The sequence below is a fragment of the Adiantum capillus-veneris genome, chromosome 12, assembly GCF_014529385.1.
Source record: "Adiantum capillus-veneris isolate H3 chromosome 12, ASM1452938v2, whole genome shotgun sequence".
In the NCBI taxonomy this organism is placed as follows: domain Eukaryota; kingdom Viridiplantae; phylum Streptophyta; class Polypodiopsida; order Polypodiales; family Pteridaceae; genus Adiantum; species Adiantum capillus-veneris.
In genome coordinates, this window is record NC_140942.1 from 82,036,634 (window position 1) to 82,057,029 (window position 20,396).

Genomic DNA, 20,396 nt, shown 5'->3' on the forward strand with positions numbered 1-20,396 from the left:
TAGTATGCAGATTCCGAGTTTCGTAAGCACTGGTTGCAGATTCTTGCTCCCAAGGGCCTAGCAACTCTCTCATTCGTGAAGGTTTGTTGTATTTTCGTCACCGTCTATGTATGTTGCCTTCTCTTAGGACAACTATATTGCACGATGCACATGACTCTCTCACGGTGGGCACAGGGGAATGAACACCACTTTGGAGAAAATAGAAAGATTCTTTTATTGGCCTAAAATGCGAAAGGATGTGTTTCGTTATGTCACCGAGTGCACCATTTGTCAAAAGGTAAAAGCTCCTCGGGGTAAGCAGCAAGGCCTCTTGCTTCCGCTGCCTATTCCCAATAGACCTTTTCAGGATATTTCTATGGATTTTGTGACTAACCTTGTACTTAGTTTGCATTCAAGGAACACTCAATGTTTGACAGTTGTTGACTATTTCAGCAAGTTTTGGATGTTAATTCCTTGTAAGGCCACAATTATTGCACAAGATGTAGCACGGTTGTGCATAAAGCATTGGTACCCCCTCTGTGGTTTTTGCCAAAATCAATTGTTTTAGATAGGTGTGTTAAGTTCTCGTCCAATTTTTGGCGCGCACCCTTTGAAAATTTTGGCACTAAGTTGAATTTTTCATTGGCTTTTCATCCACAGCCATATGGTCAAACAGAAATTTACAATCAGTTGTCTTTTGATGTTTTGAAGTCATATGTGCATGATCGGCAGTCTCATTGGGAGCTCTATCTCCCTTTGGTTCAAGCAATTTTGAATGACTCTTATTTCTCTGTCATTGGTAGAACTCCGTATGAGGCAGCTTTTGGACGTCCGTTCTAGTCACTTTTGACTCGCTTGGTCAGTCCAATGCTTGATGCCAATACTGAAAGTTCGATGAAATGTCTGAGAGTGTGAAGCTTCGGCTAAGCAACGCTCAAGAGTCTTACTCACGACACGCTAACAAGTATGGTCAGGATTTTTCTGTCAAGATAGGGGATTGGGTTTATTTAAGAATCATGAAGCAAAGTCTTAAGTAAGTCGAAAAGAAGTGTCCTAAGTTGTCTTTCAGAATGTATGTTCCATTTCCTGTCATTAAAAAAATCAACGAGGTTTCGATGAAATTACAATTGTCTAACTCATGGTCAATGCAGAACGTTTTCCATGTTTTTTGGTTGAAAGTGTTTCAGGATACACCTCCAAAAGACATTTTCGAAGAAGAAGAGCCCAAGATCATTGATGAAGCTGAAGTCATGGAGTCGGAGCAAGTGTTGTTGCATCGGTTTCGCCATGGCTCAAAGAAGCAAGTTAGACAATACTTTTTGAAGTTTAAGGATCGAGGAACCAACGAGGCAGTGTCGGTCGATGAAGAGTTCTTCAGAGATTATCTAGAGTTGTTGGCGGACTACAAGATAGCCATGCAGCTCGGTACCAGTATCTCACTTTGAAAAGAAGGAGATGTCACGTGCACATCTAACCTTATGTGCATGTGGACAAGCTACTTCAAGTCTAGGGTTCAGGTCAGCTTAGGAAGTGTTATGGTACCTTTGTGAGCCTGTGCGCAGGGCGTGTATGTCAGGCACTTACAGTAGTTGCATATCCTGTGGTTGCACACAACATGATCATCAACATGACATTCAATACCCATCATGAGCATTTTACAATGCATAGAACCCATTTTCCCAATTTATCCATTTTTCACTTATTATTTAATAAGTGACTTTTGTTGGAAACTTGGTAGGGCAAATTTTCTAAGCTACTATAAATAAAACCTAGCGCTAGCACTTTTTGGCAGAAGAGGCAGTAGAAGTCCTAGTAACTTGCAGTGCACCTTCTCAGCAAGACCGGCAGGAGACCTAGCGCGTTTACAGCAAACAGCAGAGCAGATAGCGTTATGGCTACAAATCAGCCTATCGTTTTCTGCTACAGATTCAGCCTAGCGTTTTCAGCAGATAGCAGATGAACCTTAGCGTTTTGCTACAGATCTCCTGGCGTTTTTCAATTGCAGACCTTGCCTAGCATTGTCACCTGGCACATTCAACCCTATGTGTCAGTGGACAAGCTACAACATGACCAAGGTTCAATTCAGTCGTCAGTCTAGAGTAGGAAGTGATCTGGCACTTTTGTGAGTCTCTTTGCAGACCGTGCATGTCCAAACACTTAGATTAGATGCATATCCTCAGGTTGCACATAACATGACCATCAGATTCCAGTCAGAAACCATCGTTAGCATTTTTACACCACATAGACCTATTTTACCTATTTTTGACATTTTTCACTTATTATTTTTAAGTAACTTTTGTTGGAAAGTAGGTAGGGCAATTTTGCTAAGTTTGCATAAATAGAAACCTAGCGCTAGCACTTTCTGGCAGAAGAGGCGGCAGGAGCACCTTGCTCAACAGGCAACTTCTCAGCAAGACCAACACCCCTAGTAGCTCTAGCGTTTCCAGCCATTTGAGGACCTAGCGTTTTTGCATCAGATCAGCCTTGGCGTCATCACGACACAGTAGATCAGCCTAGCGTTTTGCATTTGCAGAACAACCGGCGCGACAGTAGAAGACCATTTCAGCCCTAGCGTTTTTTAATCTGCACCATACTACAGCGCTTTTGCAGTTTTACCGCAACGGAACATCAAGAAACCCCAACGTTTTCAGTTTTCAGCCTTTAGCACTCGTAGAAGAAGTTCCAAACCTCGCAAATCTCACCTTTCCGCAGCAGATCCTCGCCGCACGGTCAGATCTAGCGAAGTTTACAGTTTCAGCCCGGAAAATGCAGATTTCAGCATCTGCGTTTTCGGTGCGTCGTCGTTGCATCGTCGTCATCGACATAGAGTCAAAATTCAGCAGATACAAGATTTGCAGATTTCAGCCCGTCTCGTCCTCGTCCTCGTCCTCGTCCTCATCGTGGTCGACATCGTCGGCAAGTCCAAGCATTGTAGAGATTTGTGCAATCATAAGTAGACCGCTCTCGCCATAGAGAGTGGGGCCTTCGGAGGAGGGTTTTACAACGTCTCTAGTGTCGTATTCTCTTCTCTATCTCTCAGTCTCATGCACTTCCATTCACAGTGTCCATTCACTTTGTTTATGTCCATTGCACTCTCTCATTAGAGGAACGGAAGGCTCTCCCTTCCAAAAGTAAAAGGAACCTTGAGCACAGTTGGGAGCAATCATCTTGAGCAAAGTTCAAACATCCACTCTGCTGCACGTTATATTGGTATCAGAGCTTTGGCAGTGTTCTGTATCACTCAAGGAAAGATCCAAAAAAATCACAATATTTTGCTTGTTGTGGTCGCACGTAACCCAATTCCTCTTGGGCGTATCAATTCCTAATCGTGTTTTTGAAGAGTGACAGGAAACCCAAGAAAGAAGGGCCTGTTTAGCCTCCCCTTGTGCCTCTTTTCACTCATTGAGAGCGGACCGTGCACTTAGCGGCCGACCAATCGAGGTGAGGTGGGAAAAAGCAACCTTGGTGTGAGCGCAAGGCCACCAAGGGGTGCGCCCGTAGGAAAGAGAAGAACTCGAGTGAAGAGAAGATCCTTCTCTAACACAGATTGCAAGCAAAAGAAGAACCTCAAGACACTCAAGAACCAAGACCCACAAGAACCCAAGTTCCTCGTGAACTTAAGAACCCACGACTTCAGTGGATGGTCATCACCCGAAGCGGAATGGATACTTCGCAGGGAGGTGGTGAGCATGGGAGTGGAGAAGAAGAGTTTTCCCCACCACGAGGTTTTTTTTGACCCTCCCCCTTCCCCATCTATGCCAACGATTGCACTAACTCCTATGAAGGCTTTCGACAAGATGATGATGATGGACAAGAAGTTCGAACGTGAAGCAAGAGAAGCAGCAAGAAAGGCAGAACATAGAGAAAGAATGGCAGCCATAGAGCGTGCATACAACGAAAGAATGGCAGCCATAGCACGTGATCGCGAAGAGTTGTTGCGACTCTTTTCTAATGTGCAAGCACAGATGGCAAGGGATCAGGAGAACGAGATTCTCTCAGTCTCTTCTTTTCCAAAGCATGATGATAAGCATGATGAATTGCTCGACAATGATAAGCATGATGATTTGAATGACAATGATAAGCATGATGAATTGCATGATATGACAAGCATGATGATTTGCACGAAGATGATGCGATTGTTCACAAGGATGATGTGTTAGTTGATACTTTCTCTAGTGAAGCTAACCTCATTGTAGAGAGGATCAATCATGAAGAATTGATCTTGGCTCTCGAGCCTAGGTCCAAAGAACCCCCTCAGAAAGAACCGATCTTAACTCTCGAGTCGAGGTCCAAAGAACCCCCACATGTGTTCGAATGATTGGTCAGCACACATTGTTCGAGTGTTTCATTCGTGATGCTTTCCTGTATTTTAGTCAGAGTTCTTATGTGATCTCTTTTCATAGGCATGACATATTGCACGATGAACACGATTCACTCATGAATGAGCACGGATATATGCGGATGATTCATGAAAAGTTGAAATGTTTGCTTTCAAGGAATTCACATTCCATGTCTCTTTCTTGGCATGACACGGTATCTGAAAGAGCACAAGAAGGATTGAACATCAAGCATCGGCATTTCCATTGTGATTTGCCACAGTTGATTGATTTAGATAAGAAAGAAAAGATTCGATCTCATTGTTTGCATTTGTTTGATTAACGGTTTGACACTACGTCTCTATGTTCATCTACATTGCATGCACAGTCTTTAGAGAAGACGAGCTTTTCCAGTCACTTTACATGGAATGGGTATGTTCATGTTTTTGTGTTAGAAGTGGTTTCATGAATTTTCATCCTCGGAGATTCTTGAAGAAGGTAGACGCATGACGCTAGACGAAGTGGAAGCATTGAAGATGACTTTGTGTCGCTTTCAGCGCGGCCCAGAGAAGAAGAAGAAGGCATTGCATACCTTTATGAAGTTCAAGTATCACATGACCCACGCATCAGAGTGGGCCGGCGAAGAGTCCTTCCCAGGATTCTTCTAGACGCTGTTGGCGATCTCCCTCGACGCCATACAGTTCGGTGCTAGTACCTCACTTTGTAAAGGAGGGGATGTCACGTGACACATCCAACCCTATGTGTCCGTGGACAAGCTACAGTATGACCAGGGTTCACTTTAGTCAAGTCAGTGTAGAATAGGAAGTGATCCGGCACTTTCGTGAGTCTTTTCGCAGACCATGCATGTCCAAACACTTAGATTAGATGCATATCCTCTGGTTGCACACAGCATGACCATCAGATTCCAGTCAGAAACCACCAGTAGCATTTTTACAGTGCATAGACCTATTTTCCCTATTTTTGACATTTTTCACTTATTATTTTTAAGTGACTTTTGTTGGAAAGTAGGTAGGGCAATTTTGCTAAGTTTGTATAAATAGAAACCTATCGCTAGCACTTTCTGGTAGAAGAGGTAGCAGGAGCACCTTGCTCAATAGGCAACTTCTCGGCAAGACCAACACCCGCAGTAGCTCTAGCGTTTTCAGCCATCTGAGGACCTAGCGTTTTTGCATGAGATCAGCCTTGGCGTTTTGTGCACAGCAGATCAGCCCCGGCGTCATCACGACACAGCAGATCAGCCTAGCGTTTTGCATCTGTAGAATAACCGGCGACAACAGAAGACCACTTCAGCCCTAGCATTTTTGAATTTGCATCATACTACAGCGTTTTGCAGTTTCACCGCGACGGAACATCAAGAAACCCCAGCGTTTTCAGTTTTCAGTCTTTAGCACTCGCACAAGAAGTCCCAAACCTCGCAGATCTCACCTTTCCGTAGCAGATCCTCGCCGCACGGTCAGATCGAGCGAAGTTTCCAGTTTCAGCCCGGAAAACGCAGATTTCAGCATCTGCGTTTTCAGCTCGTCGTCGTTGCATCGTCGTCATCGACATAGAGTCAGAATTCAGCAGATACAAGATTTGCAGATTTCAGCCCTTAGAGTTTTCAGATTTCAGCCCGTCTCGTCGTCGTCCTCATTGTCGTCGACATAGTCGGCAAGTCCAAGCATTGTAGAGATTTGTGCAATCATAAGTAGACCGCTCTCGCCATAGAGAGTGGGGCCTTTGGAGGACGGTTTTACAACGTCTCTAGTGTCGTATTCTCTTCTCTATCTCTCAATCTCATGCACTTCCATTCACAATGTCCATTCACTTTGTTTATGTCCATTGCACTCTCTCATTAAAGGTACGGAAGGCTCTCCCTTCCATAAGTAAAAGGAACCTTGAGCACAGTTCGGAGCACTCATCTTGAGCAAAGTTCAAACATTCACTCCGCTGCACCTTACAAGCGTTTTGCAATTTCCGGTGTCAGATCAGTCCCAGCGTTTTCAGTTTTCAGCACTTGGCCTCGCAGAATCAGACCCTAGCCTAGCAAATCTCACCTACTTGCAACAGATCCTTGGCGTACCGTGAGATGAGCCAGTGTTTTCAGATTCAGCCCGCTGTCCGCAGTTTTCAGCATTTGCGTTTTAAGTGCATCGTCGTCGCGCCGTCGCCATCTCTGTCCTCTCCAACAGTGTCGGTATTCAGCAAAGAGTTAGCAGATTTCAAATTTCAGCCCCTAGCGTTTTAAGCCCGTCCTCGTCGACGTCAGCATCGTCGTCAACATCCTCGGCAAATCCATTGCATCTAGACCATTGTACCAGATTTGTGTAATCAATAGCATAGACCTCTCGCCATAGAGAGGAGGGCCCTTGGAGAAGAGTTTGAGAATTGTCTGGTGTCGTATTCTTCTCTCTCTCTCTCTCTCTCTCAGCACCTTCATTCATAGTAGCATTCACTTTGTTTGTGAATGCTCTCTCTCTCTCTCTCTCTCTCTCTCACAGTACCTTCATTCATAGTAGCATTCACTTTGTTTGTGATCATTGCACTCTCTCACTAAAGGAACGGAAGGCTCTTGTCACAAAGTGATGACGTGGCGGACATGAGAAACCCTAATTTCTGCCAGAAACCCTAATTTCCGGAAATCGCGGAGGCGGATTTTTTTTTTTGTGGAAAATGATGAGCGACGCAAATTTCGCTTTTTCTCTACTTAAATGAGAAAGAGAGAGAGAATGCTTTTGCTTTCATGTTTTGACTCTCTATGAGAGAGAGAGAGAGAGCAATTGCTTTTGATTTGAAGCTTTTGGGGCTCTGCTTTTGGGCATCCCTTGTAACCTTTAAATTAGTGGTGAGGGATTTGAATCTGGACTCTCAGGGTTAGGGTTTCACTCTCAGACTCTGCGTCCAGACTCTCTTGTACTTTCATGATTGATTAATATAAAAAGAAATACCGTAAGGGGCGCCAGTCTTTGGGGCCAATATCTCTAGGCACGGAACTCCGCCGGGCCAGTGCAAATCTATTGTGATCTGTGAATTGTTTTGAAGTGGTTATTTGGTGCTGTCGCGGTTGATTCTTGACTTGGAGTGTCCAAGTCTGTTACAGCTCTCCCTTCTGTAAGTAAATTGAACCCTTGAGCACAGTTCGGAGCACTCATCTTGAGCAAAGTCAACATTCACTTCCGCTACACCTTACAATACATGTCACGTGACACATCCAACCCTATGTGTCCGTGGACAAGCTACAACACGACAAGGGTTCAAATCATTCAAGTCAGTCTAGAATAGCAAGTGTTTTGGCACTTTTGTGAGTTTGTTCGCAAACCGTGCATGCCCAGGCACTTAGTGTAGATGCATATCCTCTGGTTGCACACAGCATGACCATAAGCATTCCCATCAGAATCCATCACAATTCTTCAGGGGAATTTTCAAGTGCATTTAGCCTATTTTTCTTATTTTTGACATTTTTCACTTATTATTTTTAAGTGACTTTTGTTGGAAAGTAGGTAGGGCAAATTGAGTAAGTTTGTATATAAGCAAACCTAGGCTAGCATAAATTGGCAGAAGAGGCAGTAGGAGCACCATTGCTCAACAGGCAACTTCTCAGTAGAACCCCAAGCCCTAGCATTTTTGCTCCACAGCAACAACCTGGCGTTTTTGGACCAGATCAGCCAGCGATTTGCACTTGCAGATTCCGAGGACAACTGAACATCAGATCAGCCTAGCGTTTTGCTTTTGCAGAACAACCGGTGACTGATCTGCAGATTTTCAGCCCTAGCGTTTTTGCATCTGTATCATTACCCAGCGTTTTGCAGATTCACCGTGACGGAACATCAAGAAACCTCAGCGTTTTCAGTTTTCAGCCTTTAGACACCGCAGATCAAGTACCGGACCTCGTAGATCTCACCTTCCCGCAGTAGATCCTTGCCGCACGGTCAGTTTCCGCAAGGTTTACAATTTCCGCCCGGAAAACGCAGATTTCAGCATCTGTGTTTTCAGCACGTCGTCGTCGTTCCGTCGTCACCGCCATCATCACCGATAGAGTCAGAATTCAGCAGATAGAAGATTTGCAGATTTCAACCCTGAGTTTCCAGATTTCAGCCCGTTTCGTCGTCGTCCTCATCGTCGTCGACAAGTCCAAGCTTTGTAGAGATTTGTGCAATCATAAGTAGACCGCTCTTGCCATAGAGAGTGGGGTCTTCAGAGGAGGGTTTTACAACATCTCTGGTGGCGTATTCTCTTCTCTATCTCTCAGTCTCATGCACTTTCATTCACAGTGTTGACCACTTTGTTTGTGTCCATTGCACTCTCTCACTAAAGGAACGGAAGGCTCTTCCTCCCATAAGTAAAAGAAACCTTGAGCACAGTTCAGAGCACTCATCTTGAGCAAAGTTCAAACATTCATTCCGTTGTACCTAACATTGGTATCAGAGATTTGGCAGTGTTCTTGGGATAAATTGTGGCGTACTATTTGCAAGGCGTTCGAATCTACCAATGTGGATTTTCGTATCTAGTCCTCTCTTCATCGCCTGAGCCAGACATGTTTCTTGGCTGCGTACATCATAGAGTTTCAAAGACTCTAGAGATAGAGAAATCTCAGCCCCTCTGATAAACTACATCGTTTCATTGATGGGCTTGAACCAACTCTGAAGGACGATGTGCACAAATACAACCCTACCACATTGGATGCTGCAATAGCCTATGTGGAGCGTCTTGGCGATAATCGGCACCCTACACGGATTTTTTCCCGTGGTGACAGATCTTCAAATAGCGCTCGCTATAGCCAAAGTCAGCAACACCAATCTCAGTTCAGGCAGCACACAACAGAGCCTTATTCAACTTCAAGATCCTACTTTTGAGATTGACAATCTCAAAGCGGATCTTCAAATGCTCCACTTGATCATGGGAAAGGACGTGATTTTTCTCAAGATCGGCGTTCCACTACTTAGCAAGGCTCTTTGTCAAATGCTTCTTCGACTTCAAAGAAGGATGGATTATGTACAATTTTTGGTGGTGACCATAGAGGGTATCGATGTCCCAAGAGACCAAATCAAACTGAAAAGAAATTCCAATGCGGAAACATCATCGAAGGCTGAACAACCAGCTTCTGCTCAAGATAAAGGAAAATCAATGGTCAATACAATTCATGTTTCAACGGATACGACTATTCTTATGAAGCATGCTCAATGTGACTATGTTACATTATTACATCTACTCCTAGTTGCACATACGCAAAGTGCCATGCCAAGGAGGACCCCCACGCTTGGATGGCTACGACTTTTGGCTTAGGAGACATGCCTCTTCGCCAAAAGCCACACTCCTTCAACGATTGGTCACACCCCTTCGCTCTACGATTGCGACTCTTCGTCCAATGGTCGCAGCTCTTTGTCGAAAGGATGTGTCTTTACGTCTAAAGTCGCGTCTCTTCACCACAAGATGTGTCTTTGCATTCATGTCTCTTCGTCTCTGATATAAGGAGCCTATTGTACTCAGTTTTAAAGCATTCATTCAATCAATCAAACACACATTCAATCTCTTGAGTCTGAGTTTGATCTTAAGTATGAAGTTTTAAGTCTTAATTGTAGGATTAGCAGCACTAATCCTCATATTCTCCCTCTTCTTTGGAGTCTCCTCTTTCTTCTTGCTTTGTGCCAACCACCACCTATCTTATTACATTGCACATTTGGCAGTTTTTCCCTGGTATCTACTAACTATCACCGGGTGCTCTTGATGGATTCAAATTTTGCCATGATGATGGCTATTTACTCTTCAAAGATAGAGAATGTGTGCTGAGACTTCAAGACTCAAGAGATAAGGCGCTGGATTCTCCTTATGTGTATGATGATAGTCCAAGTGCTTGCTCTAGGAGCTCATTTTACAATCTAGTCAAGAGACAATTCTGTTGATCCAAAATTCTGTTGCTACTATTACGTCTCTAGAGTGAGGGTGTCTAGACTCTATAGAGTTGCGGGGATTTTATACCAGCACTTTTTTGAGCTTGTTTGCTAGACTTACATTAATGGGCAAGTCCATAAATTAGTTTTTGTTGGTATGGACCCTCTTTGCATAGATGGTTTGTTTACAAGGTGCTTGGTGGGTGTTATTACTTTAAAGTGGGCATCTTACAACACTAGCATGTAGATTAGGATAGGACAGAATCATGTCCCAGGTCTCGCTACAATAGAGTGCATCAATGGAGTGAACCATTTAGGAGATATAGGCTGATTTATAGGTCAAAGTATGTGTGAATTTCTCACATTCTGGACCAAATCTGGGGGTGGTACCAGATCTGCAGTGGGCAGCCAGGACCTTGTATAACTGGTGGTCAATTCATCGGGTCCTTTTCTTTGCATAGTGCTCTCATTCTGCTATAAACTTGGGGGGGTATAACCTGGCATTTTTTGCTGCCCCCATCAGCCTGGCATTTTCAGCCTATTGCCCCTCTTCCTGCAGCTTCTTCCTTTCACTATTTGAATAGCTATCAATACCATCTCTTAGGCTCATTAGTAGCGCCCCTGCTGCACATCATTGGTACCATTATCTTTACCATCATCCTTTCCATCCTCTGCTGCACGAACCTGCAAGACTCAGCTATCCCCGTAGCTGCCTGATCCGTGTTTTTTGCATATAGCATTTTTGCATGCTCAATCATGGCACTCTTTTTCCACATCTGAATCAGAATCGGCTCTCTTTCAGGTTGGTACAGTGATTGGAGGTCCAGCAGATTTTTACTCTGGAAGATTGACGAAGAAAGAACAAAAGAACTCCCTCGCCAATGAACTCCTTTCAAATACTTCGCTTTCTAACTACAGGTGAGACTACATCCTTTTACCTTATTTCATGTTTGCTGTGACTTCGGATGGTTAAGAGGGTTCTGTATCTTTTTTGCTCCGCAGGAAACGAAAATACCTTGAGATTCAAGATCAAAAGCAGGCAGGGGGAAAAGGATTTATGAAAAAAAAGAAAATGAAGAGAACTCCAGCATGGGCTAAGATTTAGGGGATCTACTTTTGCAGCCTGCTCATGATTCCAGGGAACGTTGAAGTCATTCTCCCAGGTCCCTTTTTTTGAGCAGTATGAAGGCCACTCTAATCAATAAATTGGTTGCACTATTTTCATTCTAGAGGAGGCTCCCTGCTCCCTTTGCAATAGAGCTCGTGTTATTCTAAGCTTTGTAAGGTCTCTTTCTTGGAACCAACACCAAGGCATCATTCAAAGGCAATTTCCATTTTCACTAGGGCTCTTTCCTAGCAAAGAATGTTTTCAACATTACTGCAAGCAAACACACAGGCAAAAGAATGTCGGTAAGCCTATGCATATCATCTCCCATGTTAACTACCCCTCAAGCTCAAATGAGATGACCACCTATAGAAGCCACTTCTCTCTCTCTCTCTCTCTCTCTCTCTCTCTATGTCAGTGCTCTTGAGTTCCTCCTCTTAAGTGGATTCAAATTAGCCAGCATCAACACACAAAGGTGGGGAGAAGGGAAGTAACTTAATAGAAAGTAAGGCAAACTCTTGCAAGACTTGGGTGGAGGCTCCAACATGGTACTAAAGACCCTTTAAGGAAATCCATAGCATGGGATTTGCAAAAGAAAAACCACTTAGCCAAACTGAGAAGTGAGGAGTCTAGCTATGTCAAAAAGATGGGAGGTCTTGGAGACACCGATTAGTGCACAAATCGAGGTCGTGAGAACATGGACAAGGAAGCAATAACAACAAGGGTAGCCACTAGATATCTGCTAGGAACCCTTTTTAGCATGAGCACCCAAACATTTGACCACACATGGCCCTTTTATATGAAGTAATAAACAACTAAGACAAGGGGCCATACCTTGATCACATAAAGAAAGGTCGGGGTTTCTACATAAAGCAAGGAACTGCCTAGACACGGCTTTGTTCAGATGCAACAATCTTGGCCCAACATATGGTGTTTCAACATGAAAATAAGTATGTAATGGAATTGGCCTATTAACTTTGAGAGTATCGGAAATTAGAGAAGTACTTTTATGAAATTACTTTGTGAGCATAGCGGATGAACATATTTGATGGTAGCAACATACATACAACATTTAGTCAACTTGGCATGATCAATACTTTTGCAAGAGAGAGAATTCAGAGAACACGACAATACTTGAGGACCGGATTTATGTGGAGCCGATCCCCCCTCCAATAGGCATTTATATTATAGTTTCTCTCATCAAGAGAGACTTGTTACAATACAATCTTTGTGTTCCTTGTGACCTAGGTGATGCAATGAAGATGGAAAGATTCATGCATCACGAGCATAACATAAACTTTGTGGAAAGCATTAACTATCCCAAGCCTCAGTCCCAAGACCTCAAACACCTTCGAAGGTGGAGAGAGCTAGTAGGGAATGAGGGTAGGGAAGAGGAAGAAGAAACATTTCATAGGAAAAAGAACTAGTTCCTCACTTATCATTACTCTTCTTGTTAGCATACATAATAGCATAGTAATGAAGATGGAGAAGATGACAAGCTTTAAGCATTGAAGCATGACTCTTGGTTGGATCTGCATTACATAGCCAAGAGTGTTGGTGTAGGTTCTCAACCGCTCTACTTGCTTGGAGAAGGATGTTGGGGTATAGGCGTCTGTGCCTTGCCCGGCCACCTAGAGTCTGGGCGCCTAGTGACTTGTATACCTTATACATAGCATAAGTGTATAGGGGGCTGCTCACTCTTTGAGTCTCCCCACCCATATCTGTGTGTCGTGTGTCTCCTTCTCTCTCTCACTCTCCGTCTGTGGTGCTCCCCGATCCCCTTCAATTGGTATCAGAGCTATGGTGACCGCGGAGAGCACGATGGCTTTGAGAGCTTCGAGACGATAGCTCGCTCGCTCTCGACGGTGGAGTTCGATCGCGGAGTTTCACGCAGAGCGATTTTAGCTTGAGGAGAATTGTCTTTGGAGCTTAGGAGCTTGGTGTGGTCAAGCTTGGTCGAGGAGGCGGTTGCGGCTTCCTTAGTGAGAGGAGCTTTTGAGCTCAGTGGAGCTCATTAGAGAAGTGCTCGGCGGAGGAGAGCTTGACATTCGAGTGCTTGGATGCTATTGTGGCAGAGCTCTTGCGTTGGAGCTTGCATTGAGAGGACATTGCATCACGCACAGTGGAGCAAGAGCAGGTTGAAGACTGTGTGCAGCTCGTTTTTGCCATTTTCGGGCTCTAAAACGCAGTTTTTTGCGTAGCTCCGTCATAGAGAGTCAGATCTACATGATCCAGAAGTCTAGGTCAGGGTTTTGGCACGCTCCGGACGCGATGGTGATGTCTATTTGTTGAAATTATGCTTTGAATTACAACAGGTACAGCAGCAGGTTTATTTGTGCACTTTCGGGTCCCAAAAACACTGTTTTTGGTATATCTCACACACACGAAGTATTTTTTGCAGCAACCAGCAAATTCATAGGTGTACACAGGTTTTTGGATATGCATTTGTCCAGAGAGCCACTCATGCGAGAGTTAGCTATGTTGCCATGGTCTTGGCGGTTTATGTATGCCATATATGGATTTGTGTATTTGTTTATGGCTGAGATTATTTGAGCGGTACTCCGGCAAGAGCGGTTTTCTCTCGCCTTTTGTAGTCTTTAGATTAGGTTCTCTTGCTTAAAGACACAGTCGCCTTTAAGTGGGAGGTTGTTGGGGTATAGGCGCCTGTGCCTTGCCCGGCCGCCCAGAGTCTGGGCGCCCACTGACTTGTATACCTTATACATAGCATAAGTGTATAGGGGGTTGCTCACTCTTTGAGTCTCCCCACCCATATCTGTGTGTCGTGTGTCTCCTTCTCTCTCTCACTCTTCGTCTGTGGTGCTCCCCGATCCCCTTCAAAGGAGAGGGAGCTCTTGTCTTACTTAGTGGGTAGAGGATCCCTTTTTATCCTACGACATCTTTCCAAGATGGATGACTAATCCATTTGGTGCTTGGTAGACATAGCTGCCGCAAGCATGTCTGCTCTTTAGTCCATTTCATTCTCTCAAAGTAGAGTGACAAATTCTACTTGGTGTTTGAGAGATGTCGTCATCACAAACATGATTCTAAGCATGCATACTATTTAAATTTGTGCACAATGAAAAAGAGAACTAGTCTTATAAGACAAAAACATGGGTCATTTAAAAGAAATTTGTACATTTGCGTACTCTAGTGTAACATCTTTAAAAGGATAATTTTTGAACTTAATAAGATACCGTCGAATAATCTTACCAGGTCGCAGTACCTTGTCTTCATGCTGAAGAATAGCTTCGGGTTGTAGCACCTCTTCTTGGTCTTCAACTTCAGGGGGGTCTTCAATAATTGGTTCACTTGGTGGATCTCTTTTGTAGGGATTAAGTAGGCTCACATGAAAAGCATTGTGTATGAGCCAATGGTTGGGCAACTTGAGTTGGTAAGCCGTCTCATTGATAGGCTTCAAGATTTGGAAAGGACCATAGTATCTTTTTGCTAGCGTAGCATAATACTTTTGATGGCCCGTAGGATTTTTACTCGTCGTTTGCCTCAATGGAGCCTTAGGAAACTTAAGTAAAACCCAATCATTTTATTTGAACGTTAAGGCCCTTCTTTGCTTATCAGCAATAGCTTTTTGCCTTTGTTGAGAGATGGATATGGCCTCCTTAATCGCTTGAAAAGATTCTTGTAGGTCACGGTTATACTCATCGAAAGCGAAGATCTTCCCATGTACTTTAAGTAGGAAGGGACTTTTAGGTCTTCCCTCAATTATTTCAAAAGGTGCTTTTCCCGTAGAAATATGTACAGTATTATTGTAGGCATACTCTACAAGAAGTGAGTACTTTTCCCATTGTGATCGTTGATCTACTTCTGTAACATAAGTCTTTAGTAGATCGAGTATCGTAAGATTGACTATCTCACTTTGGCCATCCGTTTGTGGGTGATAGGCTGAAGAGAAATTCAATCTTGGTCCTAGATTTTCAAAGAGACCTTTCCAAAAATTACTGTTCATTCTAGGGTCTCTATGTAACACGATGGATGTTGGTAATCCATGGTGTTTGAAAATCTGTGATATGAAGAGAGTTTCCATTTGGTGTGCTGTAATAGTCTTTTTGACAGGAATAAAGTGTGCTTGCTTGCTAAACCTGTCAACTATTGTCCATATTCCCGTATTCCCATGGATAGACTTGGGTAATCCAAAGATGAAATACATGGATATACTTGTCCATGATGAATTTGGGATAGGCAAGGGGCTGGAGTAATCCAGGTTGCTTCCCTCGATCATACTTGGTCTTTTGGCATACTACACATTTTGAAGCATACTCTTGTATGTCCACTTTTGCAGGCCAATAGAAATACGTCTCTACTCCTCAAAGAGTAGGTTGAATGCCTCTATGCCCTGCATAGGGACATACATAACTTTCTCACGAAGGGAATGGGTAACACATAGCTTATTTCCGTGGAGAAGATCACCATCCTACAAGGTGAATGATTCCTCTTTCTTCCCCAAAGCAAGGGCTGACATTATGTTTCTAAAGTCAGGGTCAGTAGCATACTCATCTATCATAGAAGATAGATCATTGTAAGTAGCTATAGACACCGCATTAACTTTTGGTTGTCGTGAAAGTACATCAGTCACTTGATTGTGCTTACCAGCAATGTGAAAGTACATCAGTCACTTGATTGTGCTTACCAACAATGTGAGCAATATGGAAATTAAATTGCAAAAGAAAATTTACCCACCTCATTTGTTTGTCGAAAAGCTTGGTTTGTGTCATGAAGTACTTGAGACTTTGGTGGTCTGTTCGTCGAATGAATGGAGTCCCCAATAAGTAATGCTTCCATGTGTCTAGGGCATGTAGAACATCTAAAAGCTCTTTCTCATAACTGGCCAAGACACGTTCATCCCGTATTGAGCCTTCGGCTCTCATATGCTATGGCATACCCTTCTTGAAGCAAAACTGCTCCAAGGAAATCACCACAAGCATCACATTGGACCTCAAATGGCTTTGAGAGATCTGGAAGTATGAGGACTGGTTGGGAGGTAGGCTTCTCTTTGAGCTTGTCAAAAGCATTTTGCTCCTTTGCAGTCCAAAAATATTTAACGTTCTTCTTTGTTAAGTCATGTAATGGTCCTGCTATTTGAGAGAATTTTTCTATGAAGTGTCTATAGCATGCACATATACCAATAAAGCTTCTTAGCTCATGTAGATTCCTTGGATTAGGCTATGCTTTTATTACCTCCAACTTTGATGGATCCATATGGATACCATCTTGAGAGATAATGTGACCTAAGTATTGAATGTCTTGAAGGAAAAATTCGCTTTTCTTTTGGTTGAGGAAAAGCTTGTTCTCCGTTAATGCTTGAAAAATCACTTGGAGATGTTGCTTATGTTCCTCCAAAGACTTGGAGTATATTATCAAAGGACACTCCAATGAATTTGTGATAGGGTCTAAAAGTTTTCTCCATTAGACAATTGAACGTGGCTGGTACATTAGTCAAGCCAAAAGGCATGACTAGAATTCATAAACACCAAAGTTGTGTGAAACGCGGTCTTTAAGATATCTTCATCCACTATCTTATTTGATGATAGCCACTTTTGAGGTCAATCCTATTGAAGTGGGTGGAGCCTTGTAGCTTATCAAACAGATACTCGAGGCACGGAAAATCTATTTTTGATAGTGATATGGGTTAGTGCTCAATAGTCCACACACATACGATATGTACCATCTTTCTTTTGCACTAACACGACTCGAGAACAAAAGGGAGAGGAGCTAGGCGTCACCATCCCTTTGTCTACCAAATCTTGTACTTGCCTCATGATCTCCTCTTTTTGAGCTTGAGAAACTCGATAAGGAGGCTTGTTAGGCGTGAGCTTCCTGGAAGGAGCTCAATGCGATGGTCATCATCACCTCGTTTTGGAGGTAAGTCCATAGGGTTATCATCGATGAACACATCTTGGAATCCTTTTAGAAAATTAGACAAGTCTAACTCTTCATTATTCCTACCATTTACATTTGATGAAACATTAGGATCTTTAGGGACTCTTTGACAAAAATCATGTACGCAGAAACTGAGCTCTTCATTGATTTATCAAAAGCAGGAGGATTTACAAGTGTTATAGTACGACCATGCTCACTAGCATCTATATACATGTTCTTTTCCCTGTAGGTGAAGTAGATTCTCCTTTCAGGGAACTTCATGTTGGTAGCCATGCGATCAAACCATGGCGCCCCTAGGATAGCATCCTCATGTTGGAGAGGAGAGATGAAAAAGTCTTCTTTGTCGATATAGCTTTGGACATGAAGCCTCAACTTCCCGATCAAGGGAGTAGTGGAGGCTTGCTGTTCCTTGAAAGCTGTGTTAGCCGTTACAATATCTCCCATCTGAAAAGCTTGAATGCCCAACTTCATGGCCAACTCCGTTGATATGAAGTTGTGAGTAGAGCAAGGGTCAAACAAGATGAAGGCATCATGCTCCCTTACCTTTCCCCAAGCATAAGAGAGAGATGATCCTTTGCAATGAGCATCCTCTTTTGGAGCTTCGATGGTGGAAGCCCTAGGAGTCTCATTGCGAGCATTTTTCTTGGGGCAAGAACGATAGCCATGTCCTTGGTCCCCACACTTAAAACACTTATGGTCCTTGCAAAAAGCTTCAAGCTCTCCAGGAGAGAGTTTGTTTTTTCCTTTGTAAATTCCCTTCTCCTTAGACGGATTGTTGTTGTTGTTGGAAGTGCCTTGGGAAGAATTTTGGGCATTGGTTTTCCCCTTTGCATCATTTTTGTCTTTGTTTTCCATGGGCTTGACATTCCATCTAGCCCCTTGTTGGAAATTGATGCGTAAAGCAACCATGGTGTGATGGATTACTTCGATGATAGAACCAAGCCCTTCACACACACACACACACACACACACACACACACAGATTATACCCCTCCAGTGAACCCCCTACTTGCTTTGGTTGACCCCCCCTTGTAGCTCATTCTTGAAGCTCATTGGACCCCTCAGGCCTAGCCAATCACAAGCAAGAGTCATACCAAGCAACAAGGGTAGCCTTGGGACAAGAGTCCCCTTTCCCCTTTGAGAGAGAGGGCTTGATAAATGCTAAAACAATTAATTAAATTAAATAATTTATCATTGTACCCCTTGGGAGGCCAACCAATAGGCTTTAGGCACACCATGAGGGTAACCTAGCTAGGGGCTTGATACGTGTTCTACTTGCCTCTTAGGAAAGGGGTGCCCTTTGGGAGAGAGAGAGTGGTCAAGCAACCACCCCCCCTTCTTGCATGGCTCGCCCCCTCCTTGTAGGGATTTGCTTTGAATTTTGTTCCACCTCAAGCCCCTCAACCTTGGGCCTAGTTCTCACCACAAGCTTGGCCCTTAAGTCCCTCAAGCTTGGGCTAGGTTCCCACCTCAAGTACAGTCCTAGCATCTCAAGCATCACAAGCACCTCAAGCATCTCAGTCATTAGGCATGACAAGCACGTTAAGGGGTTGTGCTTGGGCCGTGTTTTCACCTCAAGCACAACCCTAGCTTACCTAAGGTCAAAGGACTTTTAACACTAATTATTAGAGGTCAAAATGCTGGCAAATTTTTGGGTAGTATTCACGTGTACGCACACATGTAAATGGGTGGTAGCTGATGATACTGAGTAAAATCTGCTTGTTTTTTTGAGCCTAAAAGATGGGAAGGCTGCTAGCATATCTTGATCATGTATTCACAAATAATACACTTATTTATTAAGTAACTGCTTGTCGTTCATACTCACTGTATAGATGGACTTCAAATTCCAAATCTCAACAAAGTTTTGAATAGACTTGATTTGGGATCCTTTAGAAGTTGTGTTTGGCTTTGGAAAGGGCTCTAGTTAGATTTGAGTCTGAAGCGAGATTGACCACATGGATTTTTTAAATTGTTTCTACATCCCAAGTTTGATGTCTTTCGTCCTATTACAATGTAAGGACACGGGTCTTATGGGCAAGGTCATCGGCACAGTCTAACAGTGTGTACGCTAGGGGAGGCTATAAGATAGCATGGTTGGGTGGAGCACACGTAGTACTCTCGTCCTTCCACTGGTATCATAGCTATTCTTGGGAAAGGGAAAAAGCGGGTTGCATGTGCGTGCGACGTGCATCTTCTCTCCCACAATATGCAGGCAGGGATAACTCAGTGGAAGGACGAGAGTAATGCGTGTGCTAGTCTCCACCCAACCATGCTATCTTATAGCCTCTCCCTAGCGTACACACTATCCGGTCGTGCCGATGGCCTTGCCCGTAGGACCCGTGTCCTTACATTAACCCCCCTCCCCCCCTTGGAGAATCGTTTTCGTCCTCGAAAACGAACGTAGGAAAATGTTTTGAAGTGTGGAGACATTCTCCCATGTAGAACCTTCTTTAGGTCTATCTAGCCATTTCACCAACACATGTCGTTTGACATGATTTCTGGTGCGAATCTCATGAGAATCCAAAATCTTTTCGGGTTCACGAGGGATGCTTGGCAATTCGATAAAATTAACTAACACATCTGTGTCAATGAAATTATCATTTTGTTCTAGCTGTTTTCGTAAACAGCTAACATAAAAAATAGGATGAACTCGTGAGTACTCGGGAAGAGCTAACTTATAGGCCACTTGACCTATACGTTTGAGAATGGTAAACGGTCCACAATAGCGTGGTGAAATTTTAGCCATTGTTCCCATCTTCAGACTTTCTGAATGCTGCAAAACTTTAAGGAAAAACTTGTCTCCTTCAAAAGTAGCAAGATAACGATGCTCATCTGCGTACTTCTTATATCGCTCTTGAGCTTGCTTAACGTTCTGTCAAGCAACTCGAAGCATATCAAAATGGTCTTCGAGAAAATCCTTTGCTTGTTGTATCTTCTCCTTAGCCCAACCCCACCGTAACGTGTGAAAACCATAGAAAAGCATAAATAAACTAAACCCTGAAGTCACATGCTTTGAACTATTATAAGCAAATTCAGCACTTGATTAACTCTTTCGGTTTGACTATCTGTTTCTGGATGATCAATCGTACTAAGATTAAGTGTAGTTTCAAACTTTTGAAACACAGCTCTCCAGAAGTGATTTTCGAACTTTCGACCTCTGTCATTAATGATACTAGCTGGAAGATCATAGAGTCTATATATATTCTCTACAAA

The 20,396-nt window shown here is 43.4% G+C and overlaps 1 protein-coding gene across 1 annotated transcript in view; it reads left to right on the plus strand.

Annotated features, from left to right (window-relative positions):
• The window catches only part of LOC147446039 (uncharacterized), a 45,975-nt gene extending 34,449 nt beyond the window's left edge, over positions 1 to 11,526 (plus strand). The window contains exons 6-7 of the mRNA XM_086525363.1: positions 10,986 to 11,101; positions 11,186 to 11,526. Coding sequence (XP_086381489.1) covers positions 10,986 to 11,101; positions 11,186 to 11,288 — 219 coding nt within the window. The 3' untranslated portion in view covers positions 11,289 to 11,526. The remainder of the gene's footprint in view (positions 1 to 10,985; positions 11,102 to 11,185) is intronic.
• Positions 11,527 to 20,396: the final 8,870 nt, after the last annotated feature.